The following is a 13,279-nucleotide window of genomic DNA, read 5'->3' as shown; positions in this document are numbered from 1 at the left end:
CATAGACTTCAGTGGAAGCATTCCCGTGACTAAGGTACTAGGCTTGTTTCCTTTTGCACCCTGTAGTGGCTGGTGGCCAGCACTGTGGGGAGCACATGCTGCACCTTTTCCAGGAGGATAGTAGTTGCTGCATCAGTGTGTTTCCCCCACCACCCTTGCAGGGATTCTCTCTACTTCTCTCCGCCACAAACAGAACGCTTTCAGTGGCTGGTGCTGGAGCAGTGCACCACTGCATCCTCTACCCCCACTAAACATAGCTGAGAGTATAAAAGCCGCAACAGAGACCACAATTTGGACCATATTTTTCTATATGCCATTTTTTGGGGGGTGCCAAGTTTAGAAATTAGCAGTGCATTAGCTGCTTTAATGAGCCTGCCAAGAACATGCCTTGTTTATTGTCTCAAGCTGTAGAAGTCCACTTGTTATTAAATCAGGATAAACAAGGCAAGACAATTTGTACAGCCTCCACAAGGGTTTCCATGGCAACCTGAAAGCAAGCTCCATCCATCTGAAGACACTACAAGACAACTATATTCCAGTTGATTTTTGTAGTGCTACTGGAGGCCTTAAATGACTCCTGTCATTGCCTTCATTTCAGAAGAAATAGCAATAATATCAGCCAAAGCAGACATCATACGTAAACCACAAGATGTATAGTGGAGTATATTGTACACTAAACAGTAAAACTAGATAAGAAGAAGAGAAATTAACATCAGACTGCAGAACACAAACCAAGTCTAATTGCTGAAAAATACAGCTGCTTAGAAAGTACACAGCTGTCAAGTAACACTGTATTTGGCTTGCAGATAGAAGTCCAGAAAAAGCTATTTGCAAGCACAATAAAATTAACCAGGCCTTTTAGCTCATAGGGTAGGAAGAATGATCTAGTAGATAGGGCATAAGACTCAGACTCGAGATCTGAGTTCAATCCTGGCTTAGCCACAGACTCCCTGTGAGAGTTTGGGCAAATTGCTTAGTGCCCTTTGTGCTTCCGCTCCCTGTCTGTAAAATGGAGGTAATACTTTCCTACCTCACAGGACTGTTGTGATGATAAAAATTCATTAGTGATTGCAAAGTACTCAGATGCTATTGTGATGAGGTCCATGTAAGTAGACTATTCAGTGTAGCTCTATACGGAAGTATTCATTTTATCTGAAATTTGTATTAGACTGTAAAATCAGTATATGTTGTGGACATTCCTTTAATACCTGACCTTCAAAGTTGCTGGTGCATCAAAGCATCAAGAGTTATGCCATAACCAGAAGGAATAATAATTATTTTACATACAGACAGCACTTTTCACCCGAGAGACCCAAAGCACATCCCAAATGATATACACAGAGGACCACGAGAATGCAGCCACAGCAAGAACAGACAGCAGCATCCTGGTGGACTATTAGCAGGTAACACACTGCAAAAGTTTGAGGAACAGTGGGGGGTAGAGGTAACTATATTTCAAGCTCTGATAGCACAGCACCAGGCAAAGAATATGTCTGAAACCATATGATCAGATCCAGAATTATTGGAGGAAATCCTGACCCTATTGAAATCAATAGGAGTTTTCCCATTGACATGAATGGGGCCAGAATTTCACCCAGTGTTTTCAAGGTTACTTACATCAGGAACACCCGTAAGCCTGGCGACCAGCTATCTGAAGTTAAAGACCTTTAACCTGAAAGAGCAGGCATTGCAAGTGCCTTGCTTCATGGCTAATACATCAGGGGTGGCCAAACTTACTGGCCTTCCGAGCCACATATGACAATCTTCAGAAGTTCGAGAGCTCGGGCACACCGGCCAGGAGCCAGGGCTCGGGAATTCAGCCCCACTCCTGCTGGAGCCTTGAGCCCCAGCAAGTGCGCCCTGCAGGGCTGAAGCCCCGAGACTCCCTCCTGCTGGAAAGAAGCCCCTACCCCACTGCAAGGTAGAGGTCCTGAGCCCTTCCCCACCCAGTCTTTTAGGTCGAGAAGGGTGGGCATGTGGGGGGCTTGGAAGCTGCACTTTAATGGTAAAAGAGTCGCATGTGGCTCGCGAGCCACAGTTTGGCCACCCCTGTAACAGGCTGAGAAGCAAAGTCTTGTCTCAGTCACGGATCTCTTTCTTTCCAATGGCAGTGCAATGGCCTATTGCTGTACGTCCCCATGTCAGACTATTCTCAGCCTAGCTTCTCTGCAACCACTGTGACTGTGAGCATACATCATTGGAAATCTTTTTTTAAATGTTAAGGCAAGGCAAGAAGTTAAACTACTGTATTGGGGGGAGGGGAAGGGGCATATGGTTATGGATGTAAATTTTCAGAGTACTAATGATTTTAGGTGCCAAACTTGAGGAACTTTAAACAAGCGAGGTTTTCAGAAAAATTCTGAGCACCCACCTTCCCAAATCAGGCCCCTTTAAGGTTTCCCAAACTGGGCACCTAAAAATTAAGACACCCAAAATCAATAGTTACTTTTGAAAATTAAGGCTGGTTTTGTTTTTTTAAATACACAAAGATAAATTCTTTCACCTGTCAACCTCTTTGTCTGTTCACCTGTTTACTATAGGTAACAAAGAGACCAGCTAAAAACAAACATTGCAGGCTATTACTTCTTAAAGTACTATGGCAATTCATATATTCTACTTAAAATTACCTACTAACCCATTATAGCAGTAGCCTGGATGAGTCTGAATTAATAAAAAAAGAAAAAAAAAACTCTTTAGGGAGTTGTCTCTGCAGTTTTTCCTGACCTTAAGGTGTGCATATTTTTCTTTTTTTTAATTCTTCTAAGACACATCAGTTAGTAGTAAAGTAAGGCAATTATCAATAAATCTTTATTACATTAAAGTTCTACTATAACAATATGCTATTGCTGTGATTACTTTTACTGCTTCAATGAGGGGGAATCTAATTATTTCCACACACAATTGAGAAATTAAATCTGGCAATGGTCACCTTAAACTCATCTTTCATTAGTCTAACAGAAATCTTTGCCAAGTAAATGTGGATGTGCCAATATGAGCTGGAACACATTTCCACCATATCCTCAGGGAGAAACTCTCTCTTCCTCTCTCCCCACCCCCATTTCCCTTTTAATGGAGATTTGTCAGGTACCACAAATATACGTTTAAGCAGAGGCAGATTTACAGTAAAACACAGGGTGCCCTGGCACGCCCCCCATCCCATCAATACGGGGCCCCAGGGCTGGGCAGCTGCGGGGGCAGAAGCTTGGTCCTGAGGGCTCCTGGGGCTCCTGCTGCAGACTCCGCCCCCACTGGCAGCCAAGCTCCCCCCCACCTCCTCAGAACATGCGGCGTTCCTGCCCTTTCCCCCCCGCCCCCAGAGCTTGCCCCACCACAGCGCGCTTAGGGGAGGAGGTGGAGAAGAGGCGGCGGCAGGCCCTTGGCGAAGGGGATGGAATCGGGGCAGGGCAGAGCAAAGGCAGGGCCCCATACCCCACCCCAGCCCCCTGCCATGAGCTGCTCAGGGCAGGGGGCTGGGAGCCCCCCCGTGACCCCAGCTGTGACTCCTGCACTCCCCTCTCACACCACCAACCCCCTGCCCTCCCTCCTGCAACCCCTTCTCACACCCCTAATCCCCTGCCCTCCCTGATTCCTGTACCCCACACACATATCCAACACTCCATGCCTGGATTCCTGCACCCTCCCCACATTCCCACCCGCACCCCTCGCAGCAAAAGGGAGCTGTCTCGGGTAAGCGCTCCACAGCGCAACCTCCTGCTCCAACCCTGAGCCCCCTCCTGCATCCTAACTCCTGGCCAGACCCTGCATTCCAACCCCCAGGCCGCTCCTGCACCCTAACTCCCTCCCAGACCCTGTACCCCCAGCTCTGATTCCTGCACCCCCTCACACATCTCCACCCCCTGCCCTCCCTGACTCCTGCACCCCTCCACACAGTCCCACCCCCACCCTTACCCTGAGCACCAAATGGGAGCTCCTGCACCCCCCCATTCCCACCTGTATCCCTCGCACCAAACAGGAGCTGCCCCAGGTAAGTGCTCCACACCCAACCCCTTGCCCCAGCCTTGAGCCCCCTCCCGCACCCTAACTCCTGGCCAGACCCTGCACCCCAACCTGCTCCTGCACCCCTAGCTCCCTGCCCTCCCTGACTCCTGTACCCCCTCACACACACCTCCATCCCCCTGCCCTCCCTCCTGCACCCCCCACACATACCCAGCCCCCACCACACACCATGCCCTGACTACTGCACCCCTCCACAATCCCCAGCCTGCTCCTGCACCCTAACTTCCTCCCAGACCATGTACCCACAGCCTTAATCCCCCTCCTGCACCCTGAGCCGTGGCCAGACCCCGCACCCCAATGTTGGTGTTTTTTTTATATAAAGCGCTCTTATCCAAAGCACTTTACAACAGTTAGCTAATGGTAAAATAATATTTGGAAAGATCATTAAGTGGCCCGCCAAGACCCTCAGTGATTTTCAAGTGGTCTGCGGAAAAACAAGTTAGATTACAAAAACAATTAAGGTACCTCATTTTATTTTCATTTACTTCCTATTACTTATAGAAAGAGGATGAAGAAAAAAGAATGAAAAATGGGGGTGGGGGGATAAGAGAGAGTGTTCTTTTTCTTGGCTGCATCCCAAGGAGGGGCCCCAAAAATGAAGCTGAGCACAGGGCCCCACTAACTCTAAACCTGCCACTGAGTTTAAGTGTGTTGGGCCTGATGCGCTTCTCAGTTACACTGGTGTAATTTGAGAGCTACTTCACACCAGTGAGGTTACATAGGGTATAAAGGATTGCAAATGAGAGGAGAATCAGGCTCGGTTTTCTTTTCAGACTGTAAAAGGATCCATTTGAGGTCACTGGAGAAAAATAACTGAAACAAGAATGAAATGAATAAATACATTCATTTCAATCACTACCTTTTTCGCAAGACAGCAACGAAATTTAGTAGCAAAAGAAAATAATGCTAACTACCGTAAGTAGGCTAGATTCATTTCCTCTTTTCAATCTCCCTTCACCCAGAATGCTACTAGCTTTCTATTTGTCTAAAACTTTACTTGTTCTTCCTTAGATGCAGTGACAGTCTTTGTTCCGGTCTAGGCAATATTAAAGACGAGGATTCATTCAGTTATTCGGTAATTTTAAGATCACTGGTTTCTATGTTTGCCAGTTTTCGTTTTCTTGATCAGCTCATTTCTCTCAATTAAAACCCCTCACTCTCTAATCGGTTCACGGCATACTTTTCAGAACAATGCAGAATAAATGATCTCCATTTCAGGATGCACTTTAACTGGAGGCACTCTAATAAGTTTCAATAGCACTACTGTCTGAATCATTTAAATAGAGGAAGACCCTTCTTTGAGTTGGGCAAAGACAGTTTCCCTATGGGCATCATTAGAAAAATCTCAATGGGCAAAGGAAAAGGAGATTTCTATTCCTACGATGCCTTCTTTCTTACGTGGTCATCCACTGACATTTAAAGTTCAAATCACCCTACACTACATACAGTATGTTCCCCTCGGCACAAAAATAAACAGAAATGAATAAACTAATATGAAACTTAGTATGGTGACAGAGTTAAAATAAAAGTATTATCAGCTAAAAAAGATTGGATCTACACAATGTGGCTTGTGAGATTTTCTACAGACACTTGCTAAATGTCTTATTGAACACACAGTCAGTCCTGCATATTAAATGATACCCTTCAGATGAGTATTTATCCAAAAAACTACTATTGTAACATTAATGGTTGAGATCTTAGTTGCACAACAATCATGTAAGTCAGAATCCAAGCACCCAAAATAATGTGCCTTTGACTGTATGGATTATTCTATGGTATATGGGGAATATTTCAAAAGCACTGGATACTTAATGTACTGACTGGGATAAATAATACACAGAGGATTCCTCAGATAGATAGTTAACAGGAATATATCTTCCTATGTGGGAATTTAAACAAACTTCCAGCTAATACAAAGGTACAGTCCAAAATCCACAACTCAGAGACATAACATAGGTTTGTGAAATTCTGTTAGGGACTTTGAGTCCATTAACCAATAAATCTAACTCACCCATATGCATAACTTTCATCAATCATATGACCGATCTAATGGGTGCAATAATCTTCATTTAATAAGTAATCCAAGATACTTCAAATTACGAATGAAGGTCAGATGTATTCTCTCTTTTATGTAATTGTTTTAGAACAGTGGTTCTCAACCTTTCAGGAGGCTGATTTGCCTTGAGTACCCCCAAGTTTCACCTCACTTAAAAACTACTTGTATTTTTATGTCTGATTTTGTAAGCAAGGGTCACAGCACACTATTACTGACAAATTGCTTCCTTTCTTATTTTTACCATATAATTATAAAATAAATTGACTGAAATATAAATATTGTACGTACATGTCACTCTGCTACTTGAACTTGTTTTTCACTTGTGAACCTTGTCTGAAGCCCAAGCCCCAGGTGGTGGGGCTGAAGCATTTAACTTAGGTGGCCTCATAAAGCTGTTTGCGGCCCCAAGCAACTGTCCTGTTTCCACCCCCTAATGCTGGCCCAGCACTTGCGATCCCACCTAAACCCATCCCATGACCACCCTGGAGGCTACAACCCGCAATCTGTGAAATACTGATCTAGATGAGTTCAGTACCCCCTGGAAGACCTCTGCATCCCCAAGGGATATACATACCCCTAGTTGAGAGCCACTGTTTTAGAACACCACATGTTAGAGAATGCAATTGCATGAAAACTGCTGTATGAAGAACATTTGGGACATTTCTTTGTCTCTTGTAGGGAAAACCATATCAATGACATTTTCACCAAGGAGTGTATTTTTCCTAACTGAGAAGCATGCCACATGTCACAAAATGCTATAACCAATATGCACTAATTAAATATTATTACTGGGCTTTGCGTAATTTGTGACTACAGCAGTTCTGAGTAAGATATGAAAAATGGAAGCAAATATTATTAGCGCTTCTGCCCATACTGAACATGTGCTATACATTGGATATATCCATTTGATTCTGCAGTTTCTGCACTGTTTTTATTTTTCTCATAATGATAATCATATTGCTAAATGAACACCATCAGAACTAATTTAAGGTGATTATCACCTCTGAACTATGGTCACTTATTTGGGTGTCTAAACACAGATTTAAGTGCCTAACTTTAAGTACCCAAATTTGAAAATTTTCACCAATGACTATAAGGATCTATATTATGTTTAGTAAAGAACAATCTAGGAGCATGAGCTGAATTGGATAGCTACAGCAAAGCACATGTTAGATGGAAAAAACTCACAGGAGTAGCATTCATTTGGTAATACGAGTTAAATATTATGGGCCAAATTCTGTGTAAATCCAGAAGTAACTCCAAAGAAGTCAGTGAAGTTAATCCACATTTGCGCAGGTATAACCAAGAGAAGAATTTCAACCAGTAACTGTGCATTTGACATTAGCATTGACATAAAATTCCCACCCACAGGCAGGTCTGCATACAAAGAAAGATCTGTTAAAACAGATAGATACATATACAGCATTAGTTGTGCTGCCATGATAGCATGCAGAGATACACATACATTTCACAACTATTCAATATTTCACCCAGAGATCAAAGCTCTTAAATATGTGGTTCCATTGGAAAGTCTGGTGATCATATATACTGGAGTGGAAGCACAGTTATGTTTTTTCTTAGCACATTGTGTTGAATATTAACCTAAAATATCCTTGCATGTGGGTTAATCTCACTGATTTTTCATATTCCTTCTACAACTTCTGTCTGTATTTGTCCATCTCTGACCCATGTCCTCTGTGCAGCATGAAAATCATCCTTTTCATAATTCTGCATATGTTCTTGTGATAGACTGGGATTCATATGTTAGATATATTTGAATTTCTGGAGAAATATGAAATTACTGAAGTGGGATTCTTGATCAGTACTTAAAGTGAGAAACTAACTTATGGTCTAACCCTTAAGCAAAGGAAAGCACAGACCCCTAGAGAAAAGGACCATAACTATGCAAACTATCTTTAGTCTGACGTAGGTAGGCTAGCAAAGGCAGTGAATGATTAGAGGGCACCTTCACAAGTTCAAAGACCCTTTTGAAATAATAGGAGGCAGGGTTAAGTCTGTTTGTCCAGAACATCAGATACTTATTCTGTGTTAGAAATTTATTGAAAATAATATTAGTCCACAACAAGACGGCCACAATAATCTTATGTATGGTGGTGGCAATGAGTTTGGCAGAGATGCTTACCTGCTTGGCATGCAAACAAGCACAGTATTACCTTTACTTCAAAAGACAAGAATATAAAGACTGTCACCTTGTGACCAAATGCACCTGTATATTCACACCCTACTCACCACTATAATAATCTTTGTACAAAATATGCCTTGTGAGGTATCATTTGAAAACCAATAACTTGCTGATCGCTAATATCATGGTGAAATGCACATAGCAACACTATATGTAAAGTTATGAACACAAGCGGAAATTTTCACTGAAGCATGTAGTTAAATAAGGTTGTTTTGTTCTTTAATTGGAGTTACCAAACCATTCAGTTTAAACACCAGGCTGGATTCGTTATGATTAAAGTAGCAAACTTTTGTATATTGATCCCTTACAGGGGCAACGGACCTTTAGTATCTGAACTGTCCAGGAGGCGCTTTTGGGGAAATCCGGGACGGGCAGGGAGAGTGTTGGAGTCAAATTACAAGGAATAATTAAAAACGTTCACCACACATTTCAAAACATCTTTATAAATGGAGAAATCAGAACCACCATGTACAAGTTGAGACTCATTTCCTATAGGGAACTAGTGCTTAGAACTATATCAACTTTATAAAGAATGTCATACCTCCAACTGTACATAATAAGGTTTTTAGATCCATCAAAGGATTCTGGAGATGAGCTAAACCTTGAGAATGATACTTGAATGGCCCATGTTACCAGAACAACAATCAGACATTGCGTAGGTCAGCCCTTGTTTTTTTGCAATCTTTTTTTGCGATAAGTATTTTTGTTTAAGAAATACGCACTTTTTTTCCTATTGGAGGACACTGTGTGTAATTTCATATAACAACTGAATATTCCTGTATCTGTGTATTAATACACCATATCTGGGGTACTTGAAGGAAGCGGGATTATTTTACTACAAACAAAATTTAATTTTCATAAACGTTTCTCAATTCTGGTTGAAATTGTTACTGTATTTGTACTAATACTGCTGTCACCCCTTCACATAATTTCCAGAATTCTCAAATATTTTCATAACAGATATCTGAAAACTCGAGGTACTGTATTAGGCATATTAGTCAGGCTTAAAGGATTTATACAAAGCAAACCCAAACATTCTAAAACAGTGTTTTATTATGATCGCTGGTATTCCTGTGCAGCTCTCACTAAAGTAAATGGGAGCCATGCACAGGTACATGGAGCAAGAATTTGATTTATCATATAAAAATACATGTTCAGAATATTGTAGCAGGTGAAATGTGAAAAGCTCAGAATTTCTGAGGGACCCAGGCTTCTGGCAAGGACATCTTTTCTCAAAGAAAAAAACCCTGTTTTAACTGTCTCTCTGTAATTTGGAAAGATCAATGTTAATCAAGAAAATATAAACTACATCTGTGCCACAACCATTTAAAAATAGCGTTTGTGTCATGGTTGAATGACAGATTGAATTGAACCCCATCCTAAACCTTGGCCTACCCATGTGAAAACAATAACATTAAACAAGAGCCATCTAGGTCACACATACACCGTTTTCTTACTGACAAGACAGGAGTAACAAAGTGCAAGAGTGAGATATGCATTAAGAAACATCTGAAATGACAGTAAGGGCATCTTCTACTTCTCTTCTAACTTCTCAGATGGGAAAGACAAACTCTCCCCATGCCTACGATTCTAGTCTGTTTCAAAAACAAGAAAAGGAAGCCAAAACTTTTATCTCCTGGCCCCATTCATCATACAGTGGGGTTTATACTTCTTTTCATTACATTGTACCTAACTAGAGTGCTACATTGTTTACTAATATTGACACTGCTATAACTTTACAAGTCTATGAAAAAGATTCCCCACTTAAAATCAACCGATGGCTGTGGTTAGCCTGTTGGGACATTTGATCATTGGCTTACTGAGTTGCTGCACTGAAAATGACCTTTTTCCTCAAACCAGTATCCAAGATTTTCACACGCACTGTGGCAATCTTCCAAACAGCAGCGTGACAGTGCCAATAGAGACTGTTCCGCTTCCGATGAAAGGGGACAACAAGATTATTGCTGCTGAGAGGGGAATAGTTGAGATTGTAAAATGGAAAGAAAATGTAGAAAGCATCCTGCTCAGACAACCTATTATCTGAGATACTTATTCAAAATAGGTCACAAGGGTGCTTTACCCTACGCTCCTTATAAGATCAGTTAAGTAAAGGGAAACCTAACCTGGGCTGATTATTGCAAGAACAGACACCTGTGGTATAGATCAGTATCAATACAGTTCAGTCGGGAAAACATAACTCCGGACATTGCAACCGTTATTGCTAAAGTGAGGCAGCATACAAGTTGCAGCATGATAGAGGCAGTCACAGTTCCCTTGCTACCCGACCCACCGGACTGCTATGGGGCAAGGCTTTCACCCACTGCCTATTTCAGGTGGCATACAAAACTCAAGCCCACCCACAGTGCAGCTGCACCTTTGCTCCTCCGCTGGGCCAGGTCTCAATCAGGGTCAAGGGGCCTTTGATTCTGCGCCGGGCTTGCGTTTTCTCGGGTGCTAAACAAGGGCACCCACCCCGTTACCGGCCCCGCCATCCCAGGGCGTGGAACAGAGGCGCGGGGGCGGGTGTGTGTGTAAATACCAGCCCCAGCCTCTGTAAATGAGGAGTTACAAAGGCAGCGACCCCCAGCCAGGACACGCCCGGAGCGGGGCTGCACTGACCTGAGATGCCGGCCCCGACCACCAGCACGTCGCATTTCTGGCTCATGGCGCTGCCTCGGCTCCCGCTCCCGGGCTGGGCTCGGCGCGGCTGGGGCTCCCGGAGCAGCTGCCGCTCGCGTCTCCCTCGCTGACAGCGGCGCCCCCGGCTCCGCCCGCCGCCCCGCCCCGCCCCGCCCCGCCAATCACGGCTCCCGGGGGGGGCGCCGCGGAGTTCCGCCCGCTGGGGGGAGCGCGCAGCTCTGCGTGTCAATCAGGTCCTGGGGAAAGCGGGGCGAGCCTCCCCCGCCCTGTGAAGCGCCACCCGGCGGCCAGCCGCGCTTCCTCTTCCTCCCTGCGGGCTTCGCTCGCTGCGGGGCGCGGCCCAGGTCGGCCGGGGATGAAAAGTCCCTTCCTGCACGTGCCGGGGCAGCGCCCTCCCTGCCCTCAGAGCAGCGGTGCCGGGGAGCTGAGCAGCCCCTCGGGTGAGCCCCGCTCACTGCCCAGCCGAAGCCCCTAGACCGGCCACTGACCCTCCCCGCCCCATGTGACAATCTGCAGAAGTTCCAGAGCCGGGAGGCACCTGCCAGGGCTCACGTGCCCCGCCCCAGATTTGTGCCAGGGTTTGCTGGCCCTGCTTGGTTACAGGGTGCCCCCGAGCCCCCTCCCCGCACGGCAGCTGCAGGAGCCGGCAAGTTGGGCGCTGCGGCCATGGGGAGAGGCAGTGGCAAACAGCTGGGAGCTGCAGGGAGAGCCCCTGCTTTTGCTGCTGCCTCTCCCCAGGGAGCTAATGCAGCAGCTCCTCCCTGCAGCTTGCCACTGCCTCTCCATGCAGTGCTAACACCTGGGAGCTGGAGGCAGGGACTGCTGAGGGTAAGGGGGACATGCCTAGGGGGTGTAATGCAAGTTGTTGGGGGGGGGGGAGCAAACCTTTAAATTGTGCCCCCTCCCCCCATAGCAGGTGCCAGTTGTATCTGGCAGAAGCCAGTATTCCTGCCACAGGGTAGAAGCCCCAAGCTTCCGCTCTACCCCCTAATTTGCTAAGGGGAGGTGTTCTGTGAGGCACACTTAAACTGTACAAGAGCCACATGCCGCTCACAAGCTGCAGTTTGGCCACCCCTGACCTAGACTAAGAGAGACAGATACTTTGATGTCTTTTCCCTGATAGGCAGGGGTGGCAGGTTTGTAGAAATTTTGGTGGTGCCCAGAGCCCATCCCCCTCAAACTCCGCCCCTGCACCTAAGGCTCTGGGAGGGAGTTTGGGTGGGGGGAAGAGGTCTGGGGTGCAGGCCCCTGGGCTGGGGCAGGGGATTGGGGTGCAGGATGGGTGAGAGACTGGGCTCTGGGAGGAGTTGGGGTGGGGGAGGGGGTCTGGGGTGCTGGCTCTGGAATGGAGTTTGGGTGTAGGCTCTGGGTTGGGGCAAAGGGTGGGGGTGCAGGAGGAGGTGAGGGGTGCAGGCTCTGGGAGGGAGTTTGGACCAGGGGGCCTCTGTGTGCTGCTACCCCCAGGCTCTGCCCCTGCAGCTTCCCATTGGCCGCAGGAGCACTTGGGCAGGGACACAGATCCACTCCGCCCAGGGGCCACAGGGAGGGGCCGGCAGCTATGTGGAATGAGCAGGCAGGAAGCCACTCAGCTCCGCTGCGCTGCCGGTGGTGAGTGGGGGCCCAGGCTGTTTTAAATGGCCCAGTGGACATGGGGGTGCCTAGGGCGGAAGGCGGGGCCAAAGGAGAGACCAGTTCTGGAGCCGGGCCTGTGGTGCCTGAGCACCAGGAATATTCCTGGTGCCCAGACACCACAGGAGCATAGAACTCGCTGCCCATGCTGATAGTAACTGGGATCCCGCTGCTAATAATCTACAGTTTGGAGATAAAGATGGCTCTGACTGGATCCTGCTCACTCTTTCCTTCCCACACCTTCCCCCCCCCTCCATCCCCCTGCTCTAAAAAACTTTGTGATTTGAATGGCCTATCAAAATAGTCCAGTTTTTTTTTTTAAAAATAGTCCCTGACATGTCCTCCTACAGCATCACAGAAATCTGGTTCCAGTACTGGGAACCTACTCATATCCAGATTTTGGCTCTGATCCTCCAAATTCCACTGTCTAAAGGGAAAAACAATACGGCTACTCTGAATCTCACAACAGAAACAAAAAATCAAGATTCCAGTGCAAAAGCACCAGAAAAACCTGGATTATCTCATGGTATAAGAGAGAAAGGCCCCTCGTGGATTGGTAACTGGTTAAAAGATAGGAAACAAAGTGTAGGAATAAATGATCAGTTTTCAGAATGGAGAGAGGTAAATAGGATGTCCCCTAGGGCTCTGTACTGGGACCAGTCCTATTCAGCATATTCATAAATAATCTGGAAAAAGGGGTAAACAGCAAAGTGGCAAAATCTGCAGATGATACA

General features: G+C 45.8%; 1 protein-coding gene across 1 annotated transcript in view; it reads right to left on the bottom strand.

Annotated features, from left to right (window-relative positions):
- Positions 1-11,026, bottom strand: part of LOC120389361 (amine oxidase [flavin-containing] A-like) — a 60,050-nt gene extending 49,024 nt beyond the window's left edge. The window contains exon 1 of the mRNA XM_039511888.1: positions 10,896-11,026. Coding sequence (XP_039367822.1) covers positions 10,896-10,941 — 46 coding nt within the window. The 5' untranslated portion in view covers positions 10,942-11,026. The remainder of the gene's footprint in view (positions 1-10,895) is intronic.
- Positions 11,027-13,279: the final 2,253 nt, after the last annotated feature.

This window comes from Mauremys reevesii, linkage group 1 (genome assembly GCF_016161935.1).
Source record: "Mauremys reevesii isolate NIE-2019 linkage group 1, ASM1616193v1, whole genome shotgun sequence".
NCBI lineage: Eukaryota > Metazoa > Chordata > Testudines > Geoemydidae > Mauremys > Mauremys reevesii.
Note: the sequence above shows the minus strand (reverse complement) of the source record. Positions and strands in the feature narration are given on the sequence as shown.